The sequence below is a fragment of the Struthio camelus genome, chromosome 2 (genome assembly GCF_040807025.1).
Source record: "Struthio camelus isolate bStrCam1 chromosome 2, bStrCam1.hap1, whole genome shotgun sequence".
Classification (NCBI taxonomy): domain Eukaryota; kingdom Metazoa; phylum Chordata; class Aves; order Struthioniformes; family Struthionidae; genus Struthio; species Struthio camelus.
The window spans coordinates 44853940-44877933 of record NC_090943.1 but is presented as its reverse complement, the minus strand read 5'-3'; the positions used below and the strand labels follow the sequence as shown (position 1 = coordinate 44877933).

Below are 23994 nucleotides of genomic sequence, written 5' to 3'. Positions count from 1 at the left end.
TTTTAGTTTTGTGTGTGTGAGGTGCTAGACAATAATGTGTATGTTAATTGTTTGGTCTTTGATATTTTGCACTCTCTAAAATGTAGAGGGTTTTGAGAACCACTGTTTGATCAATAACTTAAAATTTAGAGATAAGAATCTACAGTGTGAGGCTTTACTTCTCTCATCCACAATTCTGATCTATTGCTTATAGGCCTCAAACTGTGGTATCATAGAGAGTATTTTGAACTGGGTCAAATTTAAAGCGCAGACCCAGCTGAACAAAAAATGTTCATCGGTGAAACACAGTAAGATCAAGGGCATTCCGAAACTGGATGATGCTAATGATGCTGGTAAGAGCACGTAACTTTTAATGCATGTTTAATGTTTTGATGATGTTTGTTAATTCATTTTTGATGCTCTAAGTATGTTATATATCTGGTTTTTTTAAACAGAACTGTGATTCTGATAGTTACCTGTTAAGAACTATGCTGTTTAGACTGCCTCATTTTTAACCTCACTGCATCTCTCATCTGTACATAAATTTCTAATAAATTCTGGTGCTAGAATTAAAGTATGTTGATGAGTTTGATATTAGAAATACCACACTCTTTAGAATAAAAAATTAATATAACTGAACAAAAGCAGGATTTTAGTTTTACACGTTTTCTAATTGTTTCCTCCTAAATAGTTTTATCAATATTCTATTTCAGAGGTGACTAGTCGTCTTGACACTTCTAATATAAAGAGACCAGAGTCTTTATAGGGTCACAAACTGTAACAAATAGATTGCGTGGTGTACAGACCTGAGGGAGTGGTTAATGAGACTTTAAAAGCCCATATGTTCCTGTCCAGGGGGTTCAGGGAGAACTGACAATCCCTATTGGCTTTCTTCCTACCACGGCCAGGAACTGGGATTAGCGAGCCGTCTTTGTGCCAGTAGCACTGGAATGGGAGATGCCCTTGAATTATTTGAGGGAAACCAATGTTTTCATTCCAGAAATAAGTAGTTTCTGATTGACTGAGATTTAGGAAGGAGTGATTCCCTACAAATATTTACATCAAGGAGAAAATCACCTATAGTGTCTTCCTATATTCAGAGGCTGTCTTCAATTTTTAGAATTCTTCGAGTAAGATTGTTCTAAATCAGAAGCAGTCCTATACTACAAAGAAGAATCTGGAGGGAAAAGGGGGTTTGGGGCTGGTTCATTTGCTGGTTCATTTACTTGAGCTCCAGGCTTCACGGGATTCAAGTCAGACATGACTTATCAGTATGAAATACTCATGACCTAACTAGGTAGGATACAGTCTGTTTCTCTCAGATGACTAGCTGAGTCAGAACTTGCTCCTTATGCCTGTTTTCCACCTGCGTTCTTCTCTGTTTAGTTGTTCTCCCTTTCTTTCTGATTTGCTGGGCTTGAATTAGAGGGTTTTTTAATTGAATTTTCTCTGATACTTTGTTACTTTTTCTTCAGATCTCATATTTTACCGCAAAAGATGTTAGTTTTGTCCCATCTGATTTGCATTCTGCTTGTGAGATTTGAATTCCTTAGTCAGATGGATGTTGCTGTTTTTTCTTACCCAGAAGATCATATACTTGGGAAATGCTGCCTTTTTAAGGACATCAAGTCTAGTGCTCATAGATACCATAATGCATGACTTTAGATATACTTTCTTTGGAGGCTTTTTAGCTCCAAAGACCAGGCTTCAAAACACTTCTCATTCAGGTTCTCTCAATGGGGATGGTTCTTTCTTTTTAAAGACTGAAGTCTTTTTGGTCTTGAAAATTAGTAGCAAGTTTTGGTTCTTTTTCGCAAGAGCTAAGCTGATCATATTGTCAGGGTCCCTGACCTCAGTTAAAAACTACTTCATTGAGAAAACTAATGCAGAAGGTGAAATGGATAATCAGCTCTTTCAGTGTGGCTGAGGTTGCAGGGTTTGCTATGCTCTCGAGAGCTTGTCTCGAAGAACTTCAGTTGGTGATTCCCCCTGACTATGAAAACCTTGTATTTTTCCTGAGGATAGAGGACTTCTGTTCTCACCCCTGAGGAAGGACCTCCTACTCAGTAGGAAGGAACCCACCAAGCATACGTGTGTAGCCATTGTAGTGAATACTGCGTGCTTCCTTAGCTCGCTCTCCTCATCAAAAAGGTGTCCCTTCCTATAAATCTGGATTATCTTTCTGACGACAGGCCTCTATTAGTTCTCTGAAAGTTCATCAAGAAGTCGTTTTTATCCTTCACCTTCCTGTAGAGGAATGCTTCTTTGTTTGCTCAGCCTTCTGTACTCCGTTGCTTAAGAGCTTAAAGTGGAGAGTTCTTGAGTAAGGATCTGGTTCCACAGTAAGTCATGAAGTTAGCTTTAACTTTTAGCTCAGTCCTTTGCATACACTTCTATACCTTTTGGTAAAGACAGACTTTATAGTAGCCTCTACCTTAGACTGCAGGGACTGAAAGATTCAAGCACTGACTGGCTGCTCGCAAGACTGCCCTTGGTGTGCATCCACACCTTGGAAGTCACTTAAGTTTTGAGTCAGAACCTGTCTTGAACCTGCTTTTTTTTTTTTTTTTTTAAAACCATGTGTCCAGGTTGAAGCTTCATTATCTGTTGTGGATAGCAAACATGCGCTACCCTGATGATAAGACCCTTTATAAAGACAAGGGGCTCAATATCATCACCTGTTACAATAGTCCATTAGTTTGTATGGCAGAGTCAGGACATATTGTCAGCGTGTGATGGTGAAAACACTGAACGTGAACTGAAAGCTGTCCTTGAGTACTCATGCAACTTTGGCCTCTCTGAGAAATATTTCCAAACTTCTGATCTGCAAAAAAATTTGATCCACATCTTTGTCAACCACTTTGCCATTGTAGAGCCTTAAACATTTTACAGAGTGGTCCTCCAGCTGTTACTTTCCTAATATCTCCAAGACATTTCACCAAATAATATGTCCAGGTTCAGAGGCTGGACAAGACAGTACTGGGGTAAAGTGTGTATTTATACGGATGATTAGTTAAAGAGAAAAGAAAGCACTGTAAACTGGAAATTCAAACATATTTCTGTTACACAGACGAAACATCTTAAGTCTGTCAATCTTTCTTTCTGTCTTGGGATTCTAATAGGAAGGATTGATTGGGCATTCTGAGGTTCAGCTGAAGTCAGGGCTGTACATGCTCTTTCCTTACGTCAGAGGTAATGATCACTTCTGCTTCTGGGGCCAAAAAACTCAAGTCCTTGCTATATAAATATCTGCTGTTGAATGTACACATGACTAAGCACATCACGAAGAGTTACACAGTTACAGTCTTTTCAAAATAATGTTTTTAGACTTCCTCATAAGCTGGAAAAAAAGATTAACTGATATGTGCAGTTTCAGGGAGATTGCTTCTGGGCATTCGTACATGCCATGCAGAGGTTATCTGAAATCTGGCAGCAATATATGAAAGTCTTACTTGATGTATTAGTGTTTCAGGACAAGTAACTATTTGTAAGGATCCCAGGAATGTTACCTTCATAAACATTCCAAATTAGATGAAGGAATGAAAATGACAGTACCTAATAATAGCAGGTACCAGTAGTTGTTAATGTGGTGTGTGTCAAATGGTGCAGTGCCGCTGGAGAGGTTAGTGTCTGGTCACAGACCCTTCTTGCTATAATTTGTCCAGTGATTCTTAGATATCTTTTCCACTTCAATAGTGAATTTGTAGCAGAGGCCCATCATCCACCAGTTTTTTGGGCACTAGATACTACTGAATTTGGGGGTCAGTAATGGTTAACACTTATGAATATGAGAACGATGTAGCTGTAGAGTGATGTGTTTGCTGCAGATTTCCTCCCCTCGCTGAAAGGACTGAGGTACTGGATCCTAAATCTGATCGTTCATTCTTTCTTGAGATCTTAATGAAGCTTTGTGGCCTGCTGGAGGAAAAGAGATAGGAACGGATGGAAAAATAAAGAACTGGGAATAGTAATACAGGATTGTAAGGGAGCAGCTGAATTACTAAATCTGGTGAAGAATAAAAACATTTTTTGGACCTACTGGTTCGCATTCTTTCCTCTTTGAGTTTTGTTGTGTTGTAGGGTACTGGATGAGTCCAGAAAATACCAGAGAGGCACAAAATATTTCCATGAAATTAATCAGTAATGATCACTTCCATTCCAGCTTAAGGAGGTGCACCTGGATGGTATTCCAGTGTATTTTCTGTAACCCATTTAGGGAAAAATTGGCTGTTGCATATTCTAAAACTGCAGAATACTATTTTTCTTGGTATTTAGATTCCAGCTTGCTGACAGCATGATAGTTACACCTTTTGACACTGTGAATGAGTTGAGATTAAATTAAACTATATGTCTGATTCAGACGACCAAAGATGTCAAATTTAAGTTATATAAGAGAAAGTGGGGAACTGTTGCTACCTAGAATTCAGAACATTCGTATTAATAGTAGATAAAACTCAACCAATTTGCAAGAAGTTCTATTGTAGTGTTTTCTACGATTTGTCCTTCTAAGTTTTGTGCCAAAATAGCTAACATACTTAATGCACATTTGCAGCCATGGAAAGGAGTGAACTTCTTTCCTGAATCTACTTACCAGTCAAAACATCTATTGAACTGTTACAGTTGCAGTGAACAGAACGTACATTATACCACTTTTGAGCACACTAGGCAGATGCTGACAATGGAATACAGTGTGTGTTATAGAATCAAATTTATACTATTAATAAAGATTTGTTTCTTCTCTTCAGTGAATTTCTGAGAACGTATAACAAGTGCAAATGTTCTGATCCTTTGAGCTTTTCTTTTAAATTTTTCTTGTGATTGCCTTGTTTTAGCCTGTGCATGATTTAAAAAAAAAAAAAAAAAAAAAAAAGCCAAACACATATAATTTGATGAAGTTACTTCTGCAAATCACAGAATGGCCAAGGTTGAAAGGGACCTCTAGAGATCATATAGTCCAACCCCCCTGCTCAAGCAGGGTCCTCTAGAGCACATTGACCAGAATCATGTCCAAGCAGCATTTGAATATCTCCAGCGAAGGAGACTCCACTACCTCTCTGGGCAACCTGTTCCAGCACTCAGTCAACCTCACAGTCAAGAAGTTTTTCCTCAGGTTCAGATGGAACTTCCTGTGGTTCAGTTTGTGCCTGTTGCCTCTTGTCCTGTCACTGGGCACCACAGAGAAGAGTCTGGTCTCATCCTCTTGACACCCCTCCCCCCCCCCCTCAGATACTTGTACACATTGATGAGATCGCCTCTCAATCTTCTCTTCTCCAGGCTGAACCGGCCCAGCTCTCTCAACCTTTCTTCATAGGAGAGATGCTCCCATCCCCTCATCATCTTTGTAGCCCTCTGCTGGACTCTCTCCAGTAGTGCCATGTCACTGTTGTACTGGGGAGCCCAGCACTGGATACAGTATTCCAGGTGAGGCCTCCCCAGGGCTGAGGAGAGGGGCAGGATCACCTCCCTCTACCTGCTGGCAGCACTCTGCCTAATCCAGCCCAGGATACCACTGGCCTTGGCCACAAGGCCACATTGCTGGCTCGTGGTCACCTTGTTGTCCACCAGCACTCCCAGGTCCTTCTCGGCAGAGCTGTTCTCCAGCAGGTCAACCCCGAGTCTGTACTGGTGCCTGGGGTTATTCCTGCCTAGGTGCAGGACACTGCACTTGCCTTGGCTGAACTTCATGAGGTTCCTCTCTGCCTGTTTCTCCAGCCTGTCCAGGTCCCTCTGAATGGCAGCACAGCCCTCTAGTGTATCAGCCACTCCTCCCAGTTATGTATCATCAGAAAACTTGCTGAGGGTGCACTCTGTCCTTTCCTCCAGGTCATTGATGAATACATTGAAGACTGGACCCAGGACTGACCTCTGGGGGACACTGCTAGCCACAGGACTCTAACTTGACTCTGCACCACTGACCACAACCCTCTGAGCTCTGCCATCTAGCCAGTTCTCAAGCCACCTCACCGTCCACTCATCCAACCCACGCCTCCTGAGCTTGCCTAGGAGGATGTGATGGGAGACAGTGTCAAAAGCCTTGCTGAAGTCCAGGGAGACAACGTCCCCTGCTCTGCCCTCATCTACCCAGCCAGTCACTCCATCACGGAAGGCTATCAGATTGGTCAAGCATGGTTTCCCTTTGGTGAATCCATGCTGACTACTCCCGATCACCTTCTTGTCCTCCACATGCTTAGTGATGGCCTCCAGGAGGAGCTGTTCCATCACCTTTCCAGGGATGGAGGCGAGGCTGACAGGCCTGTAGTTTCCTGGCTCCTCCTTCTTGCCCTTTTTGAAGACTGGGGTGACACTGGCTTTCTTCCAGTCCTCAGACACCTCTCCTGATCTCCAAGACCTTTCAGAGATGATGGAGAGTGGCCTAGCAATGATGTCTGCCAGCTCCCTCAGCACTCGTGGGTGCATCCCATCGGAGCCCATGGATTTATGGATGTCAAGTTTGGACAAAAGATCTCTAACCTGATCCTCCTCAGCCAAGGGAGAGTCTTCCTCTCTCCAGACTTCCTCTGTTGTCCCCAGGGTCTGGAATTCCTGAGGGCTGGCCTTAGCAGTAAAGACTGAAGCAAAGAAGGCATTCAGTAACTCTGCCTTCTCTACATCCTTTGTTACCATGGCACCCGCCCCATTCAGCAGCGGGACGGCTTTTTCCCTAGTCTTCCTTTTGCTACTGATGTGTTTGAAGAAGGCCGCCTTGTTGTCCTTGACGTCCCTTGCCAGATGTAATTCCAGCTGGGCCTTAGCCTTCCTTGTTGCATCCCTGCAGAGTCTGACAACGTCCCTGTATTCCTCCCAAGTGGCCTGTCCCCTTTCCCACATTCTGTAGACTTCCTTCTTCTGCTGGAGTTTTGCCAGGAGTTCCTTGCTCATCCATGCAGGTCTCCTGCCCACTTTGCTGGACTTCTTCCTCAGAGGGATGCACTGCTCTTGAGCCTGGAGGAAGTGACGCTTGAATATTAATCAGCTTTCTTGGACCCCTCTTCCTTCTAGGGCCCTATCCCATGAGATTCCCCTAAGTAGGTCCCTGAAGAGGCCAAAGTTAGCTCTACTGGGAGGAAATGGGAAATACAGAAGGGGAAATCACTCCTATATGTAAATCAGATATGCATAATGTAAGTGTGTGAGTAATTTGCAGATAGACTGCAGAAGTGGTAAAGATACAGTAGCAATTCTTCCATCTCTTTTTTTTGGTGCAGACACATGGAGGCTGCACACCACTGCATCCCAATCTGTCCTTTTGTTCCTTGTCCTATCCATAGTGTGTTGCTAAGGGCAAGGATTCTCATACCTGTTGTGGAGTTTTAGTGGTATGGAGAGCCATCCCTAAAAATGGAAATTTAGCCTATTTAAATTAAGTGTCATTTAGTTTAGGAAGAGTGTTCATGACTGGTTCAAAAATATTTCTGTTATTTGAGTTTAAAGGCTTTTCTGTTTTTTCTCTTTGCCTCTACTTCTTCCTGGACTGCAGGTGGTAAACATTCCTTGGACTGCACACTAATATTAACAGAGGGAGACTCTGCGAAATCTTTAGCTGTCTCTGGCTTAGGTGTTATTGGTAGAGACAGATACGGGGTATTCCCACTCAGGGGTAAAATTCTCAATGTTCGGGAAGCTTCTCACAAACAGGTAAGCATTCTTGTCAGTTCCTTTACCTCACAGATGGATGCGTGCGGTTTATTTTTGATTTCTAGGCTACATCTTCCTAATTTCATTTTTATTTTTTCAGGATAGTTTAGGGGCTGAGATTTCATAAAATACTATGTATTTTAAAGCCTGTGATAAAATCCTGAACTAGCAATATCAAGCGAAGTAGTACAGTACTGGGATGATTAAGTTCTTTTTTCCACAAGTGCAAGGAGATCCTATTCCTTATATTCTATACTTTACATCAACACTTTACATGACTACTTAAAAAAAAATTGATATTCTCATAACTGACATGTAATTTCATTGCCTCCCAACGTGAGGCAGCAGCAATGTCATTCACCGTATTACTTCTGCTGACCTCCATGCTTCGTCTTTTTGGTAAGAGTTAGTATGGCACATCCCCATAGTAATAATGGAAAGAGAAGGTAGCTTGTGAGATGACTTCTGTTACATGCATCTTTACCCCTGCCATATGAACCCTAAGTACTGTGGCTGTGGAGGAAACAGGCAGCTGTAGACTTGAGAATTTGTATGTACAATAGTATTTATAATTGTGAGGACTGGAAGGGGTTTGGAGAGGAAGAGGTTATGAGATTCAGGCAGGGGTGAATTGAAAAAGGAGTTGTGAAGCCCACCTGAAAAAAAATGGGACGTATCTGAGTTTCTGCTTGTACACTGACTGCAAAAATGACTTTTTTTACACAGATTATGGAAAACGCAGAAATCAACAACATTATCAAAATAGTTGGATTGCAATACAAGAAAAGCTATGAAGATCCAGAATCTCTAAAAAGCTTGAGATATGGAAAAATTATGATCATGACAGATCAGGTTAGTCTGAAATTTGATGCCAGAAGTGTGTATATATTATTCTGATTTTAGAAAGTTAAAACTGAAGTTGAGTCTAGGAATCCTAAGCTTTGGATATCTCTGAAGCTTTGTTTGTTATTTTCTCCCAGAGAGATTGAACTATCAAGACTCTTAAGACTGAGAGCTGTGGGCCAGGCTTGGCTTCCTTATGCGGGGATTCAGCTCTGTGTTGCCTGGGAGAACTGTCTAGCTTTCAGATAAAATATGCCACAGGCAAAGCAACTTGTGAGCTGCAACTGTGCTTGACTTGGCAGAGCTTATTAGCTTGGGGATAGCCATTCACAGGTGGTTATTTAATTCGCAGGTCCAGTTCAGAATCCAAATTAAGACTGCCTGTTCCCTTCAATGTTTTCTATCAGCCAGACATTACTTTGGTGTATCCAGGCCAGTGAGTTCTGTTCATCCTGGCAATTTGACTTTTTCATACATCTTACCAGTCTCCTTTTAGTGTTGGGAGGATTTTTTTGCTGGTTTTGTGGGATCTGATATTTTACGAGAGTGTCTGATAGTTTCATGTTATTATTTAGGATCAGGATGGATCTCACATAAAAGGCTTATTGATTAATTTTATTCATCACAATTGGCCATCACTGTTGAAACATGGTTTTCTTGAGGAATTCATCACTCCTATTGTAAAGGTATGGGTTTTGTTAATAAGATTTTATTTTAATATTTATAGTGCAGCAGAGAAGTTGATTAGACTTTTTTTTATTGTTTTTAAGGCAAGCAAAAACAAGCAAGAACTTTCATTCTATAGTATTCCTGAATTTGATGAGTGGAAGAAACATATGGAGAATCATAAAGCATGGAAGATAAAATACTACAAAGGTTTGTTTAAAAATAAATGTTAAACTCATGGATCTAAAAATGTATAATAAATAGGTGCCTTGCAGTTTTATTTGTAGATATTTTCATAATAGTACCTTTGTAGTGATTTTGAAATTATTCCCAGTAAAATACAAGACTTCAAATGACAAAACTTAAGTTACAAATATTATCTCGTTGTTTCTTTTTATTGTACAGGTTTGGGAACCAGCACTGCTAAAGAAGCAAAAGAATATTTTGCTGACATGGAAAGACATCGGATCTTATTTCGATATGCTGGTCCAGAAGATGATGCTGCCATTACACTGGTAAGAACTTATAAAAATTTTCTTTTATGGTATGAAAATGGCACATTAGGAAGTCCTAACATGTTTTTGAATAACTGAAAAAAACTACTATTGGAAGAGAAAAGGTTTTTGGAAAACATTTCAAATTTTGGAGTAGGAGCTTTACCCACAATAAGCAACTTTCATAGTAGCTTTGATAATTTTGTGTGGCGTGGATATCAAGAAACGTTACATTCGAACTTGCTTGAAGAGAGAGAACAGAGAAAAGAGTACTTCTGTAAGGCAATAAAGAGGTCCCCATCTACTTAGGGATCTGAATTTTGGCTCTGAGCAAGCCAGCCAGCTCTGTCAGCGTGGTGGCACGTGTGTATGCACATGCGTCTTAAACATTTGAAGTTGGACTCTTAAATAGCTGTGTCCATAAAATTATCTGTGGTTCACAGAGAACTTGAGGAAGGGCAAATGTCTGGAATGAAGTTGTTTTCGCAAGAAATATTTAACCTTTTACCTACTTCAATTCACTGTTTTGTAGATGATGTTAGAGAGAAAAGGCGTGGGAAAGAGAAAAATAAGGTACCCATATTCGGCAAAACAACTTTTTCCTTATAGCTTACAGTGGATCCTGTAAAATGGTGCATTTTCGCTAATGAAAAGACATAGTAGGTATCTGTTCTGTTGAAGGAAAGAACAGATGCCTTGGAAGTGATTTGTTACCATTCGTTTTACTTGTGCCCAAGATGCACTTAAATATAATCTATGAATAGTTTCCCATCCCAGAGAAGTGTACCCATCTAATAGGAAGGGAATCTGTATGTTTGCATATCCTTTAAAGCAATTGTTGAAGAGAGCCTGAACTCCCTCATTAAAATTCTGAGCACTGTTTCTGCAAGTGGACTTCCATATACAGCACACTTATCTTTCAAGAACAATTTTGGAAGTGCTGTAAAGATTCTAAATACAAGATCTTTTTATCTGAGGGAGAATAGTAGGGTTCAGCTGCAATAAAATCTAGCAGATTGGTGTAAGTATTGATACCAAACTCAGTTGTAGTGGCAAATTCTATTCCTACTAAGAATTCTTTTTCAGTGCCATTGTTTTTATGACCCTGCTTTCATTTTTCACGGATCGCATCAGGAGAACCATACCTAGCATTGAGACACTGTTCCAGAGGATCTGATATTCTTCTTCTGCTTTCCATTCTACTGTTCTTTACCTTCAGTTTGCTCTTCATGATCATGATCATGGTCATCTTCAGATGAGAAGTGTGCAGAATATTCCAGGACTGTATAAAGTTGGCCTGTAAGCGGTGAATAGTTTGTATACAGGCTGGTTTTTATCAGCCTAAATGATATATAAGGCCATATGGCCTGCTGGTTATCACTTCTGTCTCAAAACGATATCCCATAAATTGCAGATAAAACTAATTGTCTTTGTTATGTAAGGTAGAAATATTGACTGAAGCTGTTAAATAGACTGAAGAGAAGCTTCAGCTACACTCCCATCTCCCCTGACAACTATAATCCCGCCCTAAATTCACCTCTGGGCTACTTAGAGATGGTATAAGGTTGTAGGCACCACTAGGCCTCCTGCTAATTTTTATTTTTGCAGATCATAGCTATTTCACATAGCAAATTCTTCAGCATTTTCAAGAACTCTGTTGTAGCAGTGGAGAAAGAAAAAAAACTTATTATTCTATTCAAAGCTTAGAAAAAAAGAAATAAAAAGATATGAAACTAGACATCTTTTGCAAAAGCCTGTTCCTAAGCTTCCAGAGAGTAGGACTTTGTAAACTGTCAAGATTTTTTCACAAAGGAAGTCAATTAGATGTAAAACAGTGGTATTGCTTACTCCCTTTCTCAGAGAATAAGTTTTACTAAGGTTTACTATTTATCATGAAATATATTGATCTCCAAGGAAGTGAAGCTCCCCTTTGAGCTCTTCTGCAGTGGTCCAGTCAGAATCCTTTAGAAAAGGTAGTGCTGGAGGCTGTCTTCTCATGCAGGAGAGTGATTAAACTGCAGGGCATGATGATGGAGTCTCTATATGTTATTACCTGAGGAAAAGGTAGTACTTCAACAACTAACACAATTTTCCCAAGCTAGTTGGAATTTTGCCTATAGCACACATCCAGTTTTTGCCTAATTGCGTACAGATTTTAGGAAGTAATATAAAATTAAATGTTGATCAGTGAGAAATATGTCAGACTGGAAAACCTGTGCATCATTGTCCAAGAGGCCATGTGTTTGTATTGCTGTTCAGTCATAAATATTAGTTAAATGGGTTATCTTGTCCAAATAAATATTACTGAATATTTGATCAGATAGTGCAGTAGATTTAAAATTGTTATTGAAGTACCATCTATTTAAACAAACATGTATCTGCTAATAATTTAGTGTACCTGGAATCTTTTCAGGCCTTCAGTAAGAAGAAAATTGATGATCGGAAAGAATGGCTAACAAACTTCATGGAGGACAGGCGACAGCGTCGGCTTCACGGCCTTCCTGAGGTGAGTTGTAAATAATAATAATGTCTGGTGGATGAATTTTAAAAATAATGTGATTTTTATGTTGAATGAATAAAACGTGTATTTTTTTCAGCAATTTTTATATGGTACAGCAACAAAGCATTTGACTTACAATGACTTCATTAACAAGGAGTTGATCCTTTTCTCAAATTCAGACAACGAGAGGTCTATTCCCTCCCTTGTTGATGGTAAGCTCATAATTCATTATGATTTGTAAGAACATTCCTTTTTATTGTTTTTTAAAGCTGTGATTTATATCAGAAATCAATGTATTCAGATAGAGAATATAAGTTCCTGTATATTTTTTCTTGTTATCATTCATATGCTTAGGAATTGACATGTTCCTTCTGTGGAGAAACTTAAGCTGTTGCTTTGCAGCCTTTTTACTTGACCATACCTCTTCCCTGGACCATACAAGTGCTTTGCTTCTAGTCAAAGCGAGAAAGCCGACTACACAAAGCGCTTCATTTGTGAAACTGTCTGCAGACAGCATGAGAAGAAATCTCTACTTATATTGTTTTCAGTATTGATATGCTTACTCAGATAGGGGGAAAAGGCCTTGAGGTGTGATAAGCAAAAAAAAAAAAAAAGCATTTCTCTCCACTCCACAGTGTATTTTTTATAGCAGAGGTGGCCAGCCTTCTTGGCACTGTGCACAGGCCCATACCAAAAAAGTCTTGCAGCTGAGACCATCTTATATTTTAGATGAGAAAGGGAAATGGTTCACTGGTGGGTAGGGATAATAGCTTCCTAGAGGGATGAATCCCCTGCTCTGCTGCAGAATGAGGCTAGATTAGGTAGGTATGCAGATGCATCTTGGGGGTAACCAAAAAATGTTAGTCTTCAGTTCCAGCTTCCCCAGACCCACTTTTTCCCATAGCTGAATAATTGAATTAACTAGTAGTCCCTCTGCTAGCCCACCAGAGCTTACTGCACTTGAGGAAGTCTCACTGCGGGAGCTGCATGTCTTGAGATCGCCATTCTTTAAAACGTCTTTCTCCTTAACCGCTTTCCTGGAAATGGCAGAATGATTGTGCTGAAATATAAAATAAACAAAGAATCAGCTTGAAATAGATAACTCTTCATTTCAGCTGAGGTCCTCCCAAGTTTGTGTGTGCAGAAATGTAAGAAAATGAAAAGAGAACGTTGTAATGGGCTTAACTACCATCAGTGTCACTGCCAGCTTTGACTGTATTTCTGTTGGGCATAGATCTGTGAACTGCTCAAAGGGTAGTACTCTAGGAATGGCTTCTGTGCTTCTGTATCACAAGGTGGAATATAACAGGCTGGTCTGGTGGCATATCTCAGAAAAATGAAACGGAAGAACATTTTGGCCTATCTTCGGTTTCCAGTTACCACTCTCTTATACGTTCGTGATTCTTCTGTGTAAAGGAAATCCTCTAAGTCTGTTACTTTAGATAGATCTTTGCCAGGAAAATAGAACAAAGGCTTGTTGTAAATAAAATTGGATGTTCCATACTTAAATGAAGCAAAAGTTGGATTTAGTGTCTTTTTTTAGTCTTTGCTTTTTATTTGACCTGGGTTAGTAATGATAATATGCAGCAGTGTTTCAGTGAATTTTCAGAAGTACCTGTGAATTGCCACAGTGAGTAGATAAATCAGTATGTTATCTAGCATTGCTAGATAACATGCTGAAAAATGACACAATCCCTTCCACACCGATGATGTGCTTAAAATACGCATAAGCAATAAAAATAAATCAGAAGATCAAAGAGGCTGAGTTCATTATTAAAATCTTAAAAGATCTAAAAGGGAGACAAGTAGCATAACATTTTTGTTGAATTTTATTGAGTTCTTGAGAATTTCACAGGAAAAGTTGTATTTCAGAGTGTTTTAAAATACGCGTAAGCTACAATTACAGTTGTAACCGCTGCTTTTTTATTGATAAGCTTAGCAAAAAGATTTTGCTGAGTGGACTGGAAACCAAATAACTGTTGCCTTGCAGAAGGTATACGTTTAGGATAAAGTTGCTATTTATGTAAATAATGTATTATATGATGCATAATAATGATTAGCTAAAAGAGTTACGTTTCCAGTTTTCTGAAAACTTTTTTCAGTGCGTTGGTAAAATGTTGATTTTTATACTCTTTCAAAAGAACTGAGATATTAATTTTTTATTTTGTTAATATTACAGCATGAGTTTGTTTCTATATAACGCTTAAGCTTCTTTCAAGAGATTAGAAACAAGAATAAGGCAAAACAGTTTATCATTTTTAAAAGTGTGCCTGTGTGTTTGTTGAAACTGTGATATTCTTATTAATAGGTTTAAAACCTGGACAGCGCAAGGTTTTGTTCACTTGCTTTAAGAGAAATGATAAACGTGAAGTAAAGGTTGCTCAGCTGGCTGGTTCTGTTGCTGAAATGTCAGCTTACCACCATGGGGAGGTGAGTATGAGAAATGGGAAGGTTGTGAGGATTTTTACCTATGTGAAATATTAGGGAGATGCTGACTTTGTTAAAGTTGCAAACCTGTTGCCTGTGAGTCCTGCTAATCAGAAATTTAGGGTCTTTTAACAAAAATGAACCAAGCAGTATGTAGTTTAATAGGGCAGCATATTTCCATTTTTTCCTAGTCTTTGGGCCCAGTAGTGTGCCAAATAGTTTGTGGCCTGTGGAGACATGATAGATGACTAATTACCTAGAAATTGTAGGATCCTTGCTTATCTGGAATATTAGTAAGAGTTCCCATATTACCAATTTCTCTTCCCCTCTCTCTTCAAGAAGGAATGAGTAGTGGTTTGTGCAGGAGAACATAAGTGCAATCAGTATATGCTCTTTGCATTCCTCCAGAGAAGTGCTTTAAAAGAATTTGAAAAAATCGTGGGTTTTCGTAAGCCTAGAGATTCATGAGGACACTGAAGTCGGGGAAGCAGCATGGCCATGGAAGAGGAAGCATTGTGTTTTACCGGCAGGTTTTGTAATAGGTTTACACCATTCCTTTCCCAGGGAGACTACTTTTTTGAAATTGGTTAGTTGCACGGTTCCTAGGCATTAAGAATATATTTTATTGGCGGAATAGGAACGAATATCTGTTCTTTCATTTAGTATTAACTAATATATATTTTTTTACAGCAAGCATTAATGATGACTATTGTCAACTTGGCTCAGAACTTTGTTGGAAGTAACAATGTTAATCTGCTGCAACCTATTGGTCAGTTTGGTACCAGGCTTCATGGTGGCAAGGATGCTGCCAGCCCTCGTTATATCTTCACCATGTTAAGGTAAACACAGTTCTAAAGCCAAAAACATGCTTTTAAAAATCATCAAATTACCAAACTAATCTTATCACAACACCACGGGTTGCAGAGAGTAAGAATGTGTTCCTTTCTCTAAAGTCGGTTATGTTGTCCAGTGCATATTTATAAGTTGTAATCAGTGTTACTTTTCTTATTTCCTAATTTCAGTGTAATATTTAGCCTAAAATTCCTTGTAGTTTCTTCTTTTCCTCTAATTGCAGGCTTCAGCATTAGTTTTTATTCTCTTTCTCGTGCATGTTTTTCCTGTACCAAACTAGGTTTGTACTTTCTCCTTTTCACATGAGGTGCTGGAAATTATGTTCACTCGGGACGATGTCCTCAATGAACAAATGGAGTCACCAGTAAAACCTCTGTAGTATTTTTAGAGACTGCTGGGCCTACAATTAAGCAATGAAGCATTGCAACTATTTGCTTGTTGTGTTGCTTTGTTACGGGTTGTCCTGCTGTCACTTGGAACTCTGGGAATTCAGGAATGCTTCACAGAATGGTATTTGTGTAGATATTAAATGTCGTCAATTATTGGACTATCATATACATGCATGGTTACAAAGGAAACAGACATCATAGATTTGTTACGAATACATTATTTCACTAAGAATTTCCCTTTCTCTGGAGGTATGTACGCCATATTTTCAGCTTCTGAATAACAAAGTAACAGGAAGAAAGGAAAAAAAAATACAAATAGATTATATCCGGACCCACTGACCTTTAAAGCACTATGCACTTTACTTACTGCACCCCAATTTAAATAGTTTTCTTCTTTTTCTTTTTCAAAGCCCTTTAGCAAGGCTGCTTTTTCCATCAGTGGATGACAACTTGCTTAAGTTCCTTTATGATGACAACCAACGTGTAGAGCCTGAATGGTATATTCCCATCATTCCTATGGTTTTAGTAAATGGAGCTGAGGGAATTGGTACTGGATGGGCTTGCAAACTTCCAAACTATGATACCAGAGAGATCGTGAACAACGTCAGACGAATGCTGGATGGCTTAGATCCCCACCCGATGGTAAATGTACTAGTGTATACTGCTGTTTTATGTGTTTGCTAAACAGGCCTGATTTTGTACTTTAAATTTTATTCCTATCACTGTTAAAATATCTGATTGTTGGAATGTCTGAGTGGGATTGTCCCGGTAATTTTATGTAGGAGCCTTACTTGAAGTGAGGCTAGAGAAGTTAGTACTGTAGTTCATCTTGAAGCTAAAACATCACAACTTATAACCTTCTAATTATTTTGGAGGACTTTTTGTTCAGTCTGCTGACTGTAAGCCTTCACCATTACAAGTCATATGGAGTTGCTATGACATATGACAGTAGAACGAAAAGCTATGCAACTCTTCTTTTTTGGGGGACTACTGTTTGTCTTTGGCTAAACTTGACACTTCCTCTGTCTTGTGTGAACAGTACTCCCTTTTACGTATCTGTAAACATAGGAGATGTTGTTGATGTTATTTAAGAAAATTAACAGTTGCTCACCTGCATCTAGTTTCTACTCCTTTATTTAGAATTTTACAAGAAGTTCTTGCAAGTGTTGCGTACTTGAAAGAACTTTAAACAATAAAAATACCTAGACGAATCCAGAATCTTTCTGCAATAAACAGTTGAAATTTTACAACTGGTGGATTTTGCTACTTTGTTGCATTTACCATGTCAGAGAAGCAGAAGCATCTTTTCTTCTCCACTCAGATAGCCGGTTTTGCCTGTGAGAGCGCAGTCTCAATTTTCATGGCAGAGTCAATGTCCTCTTGCTAATTCTTGGGACACTAACTAGAATTTTTTTATTAATGCAGTCTGTTGACCTTCCTTTCGGACTCCTAGGCATTCTGTGTAGTCTCACAGTCAATTGAAGCTTACGCTGTGGTTGAAAGAGGCAGTTCTGCCTCCACCCAGCTTCTTCCTGTATGCTGGTATGTGTTTGTGGCTACATGATAAGCTGGATAAGGGAATCAGTTCAGTTAGAAAAAAATCCCCCACTCCATTAGTTAGTTTTTAAACTGGATGGGTTCCACTATCTTTGCCAATCAGCACAAGAATGAAAAAATGGCTGAGGAGGCAGTACCGCTTCTTTTACTGCTGATTTAAAGTTACTGTGAGACTAGTATTTTAATCTGCCTTCTGCCTTATCTGTGCCTGCAGTTTTCTTCGAACAAACAAACAAACAGAAGCTCACAGCGCAGCTGCATTGTCTGAATAATGAATGCATCTCCTCCATAATCTGTTCAAGATACTTGCTTCTGTCACTTGCATGTGTGCATTCTGGTTTTTGTGTAATATTTTTGCTATGACTTAAGATTTTCGCAGGCATGAGAGGTGCATTGACTGTTGAGCACAATGTAAATGATAGCTGTATGCCATATGAGAAACAAATATTTTTCCAAAATTGTATTTTAGAGATTATTACCACTGCCATTTTTTGCAATTTCAGCTTCCAAACTACAAGAACTTCAAAGGAACTATTCAGGAACTTGGTCAAAATCAGTATGTAGTCAGTGGTGAAATATTTGTGGTGGACAGGAACACAGTAGAAATTACAGAGCTTCCTGTAAGGACATGGACCCAGGTAAGCAACAATGAAATATATTCCCATAAACAAGTAAAACAACCAAAGAGCCCCTAACTAAATTGTTTGAAGCTACATTCATGTGAACTTTTTACACCACTTTTGGTGTTTATAGAAACATGGAAGGAAAACATGGTTTCGTTCTTTTCTGTGCCTTTGTAGAAGAAAAGGTTTTCAACTTGTGCCATCTACTGTCCATTCTACAAAGAATACCTGTTTCACCCCCTGAGTTTATATTTAATCCCCTTTTTCTTTTGAGCAGACTTTTCTGTCCCTTTAAGATGCCTCTTACGATTTTTGTCACTCCTGGCCTGCATTTTGATTTTGTAAATTATAACTGGTATCAGATATGTTGCACAAAGCTTTGAAATCTTACATTACTCAATTGCGTTAAAGAATTTTATATTTTAAAAAGTGTTTGTTTTTTTGTTACTTTTTTAATAGGTGTACAAAGAACAAGTTCTAGAACCTATGTTGAATGGGACTGAAAAAACTCCAGCATTAATTTCTGACTATAAGGAATACCACACTGATACAACTGTGAAATTTGTTGTAAAGATGACAGAAGAAAAACTTGCACAGGCAGAAGCTGCTGGATTGCACAAAGTTTTTAAGCTTCAAACAAGTCTTACTTGTAATTCTATGGTAACTTTTTTATGTTTGACTATCAGAATCATTACAGTTTCTTGTTGTACACTCAAATGTTTTTGTGATAGTTTTGGCACTAGATCAATCCTACGCATGACTGAGCACATCTTTCTTCATGTTCTGTTGCTGAAAAAAATAATTACTGATTGTTTGAATTCCTTCTTCCTGGAGATAAGATAATGCAAGTCTTAATTTTTAAATCGTGTTTAGCTATGCAATTTGAATTTTGAAACTTCACAGGAACTATCTGGGGCGTTGTGTATTCAAAATTCTTTAAATGCTAGAAAATCGTAGTGATGACAGATAGTAAATCACTATGAATCAGTAAATCTATTTGAGTCCTGATGAATCTTTTAAACCAAACTATACAGGTTCTGGGTCGTAAGTTTCCTGTAACTGAAAATTTCGTAATTGTGTGGCTAGCCAAAAATGCTTAAATGTAAAATAGATCATACAAATAACTTCTTTTCTGCCATATTATAATTAAACCTGCGTTTCAACCTTGAGACAAGTGACATTTTCAAAATCCAACTTAACCCAGGGCTTGATCAACCCATTTTGTGTATTGTTTCTGAAAAGAGAATAGAGCAAATCAAGGTTACAATACTCCTCACAGATTTAAACATACCTATGAACTACGGTAAGTGATAATCTGTCTTCAAATTCATGTTTAGTAAATTACATAATGTTTTACAGCTTAATACTGCACTTTCTGCCTACTGAAATAAATAATAAGGGCTGCTTTCAGTATATGTGTAGGAATTCATCTGCCCTAGTGTAAGCATCTTTGAAAGTTAGATTTCTGTATGAGCTTGGTCATTATTCACCCAATTCCCAAACATGCTTTAGAGAAGATGAATGGCTGTCTAAGGGTGTTTATTTCTTTCAACTCGCTATAGAGGGCGCCTAGGGTGACTAGTTCACCTGTAAATGTCAAAACTGGAGATGTCTGAAGTCAGGCAGGATTGATTCCACCTGTAATGTAACACTAATTACTTGTTTTTTGTGTGTGTTTAAAGTTGAAAGCTTTTGAGGATGTTTGAAGTGGCAGTTTTCAGAGCTGAACTGAAAGATCTCTTCAGTTCTTGCTTGAAATTAGCTGTGAATCTTTAGATTCTATTGAAATTTTTCTTTAAAATTTAAATAAAATTAGTCATTCGACTGAATTCAGGCATATTTTTCTATGTAGCAGTTTTCTTACTTGAAAATATTACTATAAATCTCACGTTAGATCTACTTGCGAATAAAATCTATCCAGCTATGTGCGGTGGAGTAAGGTTTGAACTCACATCAGGGTGAAATTACAATCTTCAAAATACCACCCTTCCTATAAGGTGCATGTGTATGTGCAATAGACACAAGGTCATATACAAAGATTAACAAAATTTTAAGTTATGCGACCTCTCTCAAGCAGTATGTTATGTATTTTATAGGTGCTCTTCGATCATATGGGATGTTTAAAGAAGTATGAAACTGTGCAAGACATTCTGAAGGAATTCTTTGATTTGCGATTACATTATTATAGTTTGCGCAAGGAATGGCTTGTGGGAATGCTGGGTGCAGAATCTACCAAGCTTAACAATCAAGCTCGCTTCATTCTGGAGAAAATACAAGGGAAAATTACCATAGGTGAGAAAATAATCTCTGAAACGTAAGTTAGAATTGATAATAACGTGGGATAATCTGGAAGTGGTTTAAATATAGTAGAATGTACTTGCATGTAAGACGTGTTTTCATGACATTACTTTCTTGTTATTGATGGTGTGTGTGTATCTTATAGAGAATAGATCCAAGAGAGATTTGATTCAGATGTTGGTCCAGAGAGGTTATGAATCTGACCCAGTAAAAGCCTGGAAGGAAGCACAGGAAAAGGTAATGATCTGAAATCTCTGGTTATATTTGAGGTTCGTAATGTTATTTATGATAATCGTTTATACAGATGTTTGTTTTCTTGTAGCCTAATTTAATTTCTAACACAAATAACACTTTAAAAAGATCATTTGTTACTCCTTATTAGTTTCCATATTTTGTCACATAGTATTGTTATCACATACAGGCAATTCTAAGAACAAAAATAGATAATGCAGGATTGAAAATCAAAACACAGAAGATGGAATTTCTTAATGTTCCCAAAACAAAAACTAGTAACTTGGCTGCCTGATACATAGAGTGCTGTATCCGTTACCCCACACAAACAACTGTTTTTTTTCCTTTTTGTTTATTTATTATATAATTATAAATTATTATTATTATATGAAACAAACACATTCATCAGTCTTCTGGAATGAAACATGACTACTATCAAGGTGTGACTTTTGAAGTTACTTTATTAAATTTGTCCTTGACCTGTATTTCTCTCTCCTTTTTTTTAACCTAAGAATTTTTTTATTTTTCCAAAAGAGGTTTGTGATTAGTTTAATTTCACATTTAGTTATAAGAAGATGAAACTACTTTAAAAAGCAACTTCAGGTTTTTATCAGCCACGCCTTTTCTGTGCCAATGCCACTGCTTTTGGTTATTTGTTTTCATTTTTTCATTGTATTTTGTTTTGCATGTTTATTACCACTCTATTTTAACTCCATAAAGTGTATAGTATTTTATAATAAAATGTTCATTAAGAGAAACTTTGATCCACTTCCATACACCAATTCATACATTCACGGTTTTGGTACCAATTTTTTATCTTTATCCAAAACACTGTGCTCCCTTCAAAAAGGACAGAGATACGTGAATATCAAAAGGGCAAAGGTCTTGAGCCTGTGCGGTGAAATAGCTAGGAGAACACCGATTTCTGTAGCCAGCGGCACACGAGGCATGCGACTACTATCATGTTCAGCTTTATTTTCCTAAATCAAGTGATTAAATAGTCCAGCTATTGAAGGTCACAGATGATCTTTTGGAAAAGTCCAGAGAATGGCTCACGTCACTGAATACATAAGGACACACCTTGCTACTCCAGCACGGTGGGTTGATGCAGGATTCCAGTTCATGCCCAAAACTAAGATTATTAGTACTTGTAATACTACATTTTATTTCACTATAGGCAGCAGAAGAGGAGGACCCACAGAACCCAAATGATGATGCTTCTTCCGCTTCAGGCTCAACTTCTGGTCCTGATTTTAACTATATCCTAAACATGTCTCTGTGGTCACTTACAAAAGAGAAAGTAGAAGAGCTAATTAAGCATAGAGATTCAAAGGTTAGTAAACATTGGAAGGCTTTCTGAAATGATTTAGCAGTAACTGGTATTTGCCAAATTTTAGTGTTCAGTTATCTAGTATTTACTGTAACTTTAATTGTAGCTTAGCAACTTAAATTCTATACACTATTTTCACGTTTTAGGAGAGAGAACTAAATGACCTCAAAAGGAAATCTTCTTCAGATCTCTGGAAAGAAGATTTAGCAGCCTTCGTTGAAGAGCTTGAAGTATGTTTTACATATCTTTAAAAAATAAATGTATTAAAATCAATGAAAAATAATAAAAAATTTTAAATGCCACATTTTAGATTAAAAACATATAGACCTAAAAATATACTGATAAATGGAAAAGCATCTTTGGGTAGTTGTGTTCCTAGGTGGGTTTCTCAGGGATTGTTTCTTGTATCCATACAATAATGTTCCTTCCAAGTCAGTGATGATAAAAAGAATCACCAGGAGTAAGTTTGTTTTCAGATAATACAAAGACTTGGAGTACTACTAACTGGTGAATCTAATAGTTACAGCAGTTCAGCATGATCTGATTGGTCGTGAGTCAATAAGTATGGGCAAATGCAAAGTTGTACACTTAGGAACAAGGCATATATACTATAAGTATACTGGATGAGTGGCCCTTACCTTGCCAAATTAGTAACTCTGGAAAAAGGTAAAGCATTTTGGTGGATAACTAGCTGACCATGAGCTTCCAGCGCTGTCAAAAGGGCTGGTGCAGTCACAGAGGTCTGTATGTGTCAGTGATACAGCTACAATTAGAATAATGTGATCGCTTCTGGTGTCTGTATTTCAGGTGTATGTTGATACTGTGAAAAAAGCCGATTAAAGGACTTGGAAAATATGTCTTATAAAAATGACTCTAGAAACTGGCTGCCTAAGTTAATGAAGAGACCACTAAAATAATAGTGACATCAGTATCGGGATACATACGTGAAGAATAGAAACTTGATGAAAGAGAGCTTTTCAATCGAGCAGTGTCCAAAAGTTCATATTTACTTAGGCTAGAGTATAAGTGTGGTTTTTGACTGTTCAGGATAATGAACAACTTACCAAGAGTAAGTCACTGGTTTCCCATTACTAGAAAGTGTGTTATAATTCAAATGAGAATTAGGGGACGTCTTGTATTCCACGTTAAAGAGAGATGAATCTTAAATAATCACCATAATCCACTTTGTCCTTATTTAAAAAAGAATGAAAACTTACAGTTTTTCTTCCCATGTTGCCTATTAGAAAGTAGAAGCACAGGAAAGAGAAGATGTTTTGGCTGGCATGGTTGGCAAACCAATAAAAGGTAAAGTTGGTAAACCCAAGATGAAGAAACTTCAGTTAGAAGAAACAATGCCTTCTCCATTTGGAAGAAGAATAGTTCCACAGATTACATCTGCCATGAAAGCTGATGCCAGTAGGAAATTGCTAAAGAAGAAGAAGGTAAATCAAACTATTGCTATAGTTAGATTATTCATTTTTAACTGCTGTTATTTTTCTACTCTGCTAGCATCGATTCAAACCACTAGACCCATTAAAACTGTATTTATACTGTTTTGCTGACCTAATGTATGAAGATATTAATACTTGTTTTGTTTTATATTTCCAAGCCTCTAGCGACTGCTTATTGTCAAGGTGCTTTTGTTGACTTTTTTTTTGACTAGTCAACAAATGTCAATATACTAGTCTAGTTTCATTTATTATCTTTTGCAAAACTGTATTCCAGTTCTACCATGAAATATAAAGGTACAATTTCTTTTATTTTGCCCACCTTCTCTATATTTTAGGGTGATACTGATTCTCTAGCAATAAAAATGGAATTCGATGAAGAATTTGGTGGAGTGCCGGCTGAGGGTGCTGGGGAGGAGTCACTGAATACTTCAGGCTCAGCAACTAAAACTCCTAAACCTAAGAGAGAGAAGAAGGAACCTGGTAAGATCCTTGACTATAAGCATAGTTAAGCTTAAATGTGTACTAATTGTGTATTAAATGTCTTTTTTAACATATAGTAAGAAGGGAAATATACCACAATAATTACTACTACATTTGATTTTTTTCCTACAGGGATGTGTGGAAATATATGGAAATACTCTGCAGTAGTTTAGTATTACTGAATAGCTAGGGATTAACAGCAGATGTAGTAAATGCTGAAGTTGATCTTGTTGTCACTT

At 38.0% G+C, this 23994-nt stretch overlaps 1 protein-coding gene across 2 annotated transcripts in view; it reads left to right on the top strand.

The window, feature by feature from the left end:
- The window catches only part of TOP2B (DNA topoisomerase II beta), an 82645-nt gene that overhangs the window by 48827 nt on the left and 9824 nt on the right, over window positions 1-23994 (top strand). For both annotated transcript variants that reach the window (XM_009687934.2, XM_009687935.2), the window contains exons 11-29: window positions 194-332; window positions 7457-7614; window positions 8341-8466; window positions 9033-9143; window positions 9228-9333; window positions 9529-9638; window positions 12031-12123; window positions 12215-12329; window positions 14426-14547; window positions 15235-15383; window positions 16196-16427; window positions 17846-17980; window positions 18425-18625; window positions 20062-20257; window positions 20409-20500; window positions 21672-21827; window positions 21971-22054; window positions 23069-23266; window positions 23611-23755. In XM_009687934.2, the coding sequence (XP_009686229.1) occupies window positions 194-332; window positions 7457-7614; window positions 8341-8466; window positions 9033-9143; window positions 9228-9333; window positions 9529-9638; window positions 12031-12123; window positions 12215-12329; window positions 14426-14547; window positions 15235-15383; window positions 16196-16427; window positions 17846-17980; window positions 18425-18625; window positions 20062-20257; window positions 20409-20500; window positions 21672-21827; window positions 21971-22054; window positions 23069-23266; window positions 23611-23755 (2668 nt within the window). The remainder of the gene's footprint in view (window positions 1-193; window positions 333-7456; window positions 7615-8340; window positions 8467-9032; window positions 9144-9227; window positions 9334-9528; window positions 9639-12030; window positions 12124-12214; window positions 12330-14425; window positions 14548-15234; window positions 15384-16195; window positions 16428-17845; window positions 17981-18424; window positions 18626-20061; window positions 20258-20408; window positions 20501-21671; window positions 21828-21970; window positions 22055-23068; window positions 23267-23610; window positions 23756-23994) is intronic.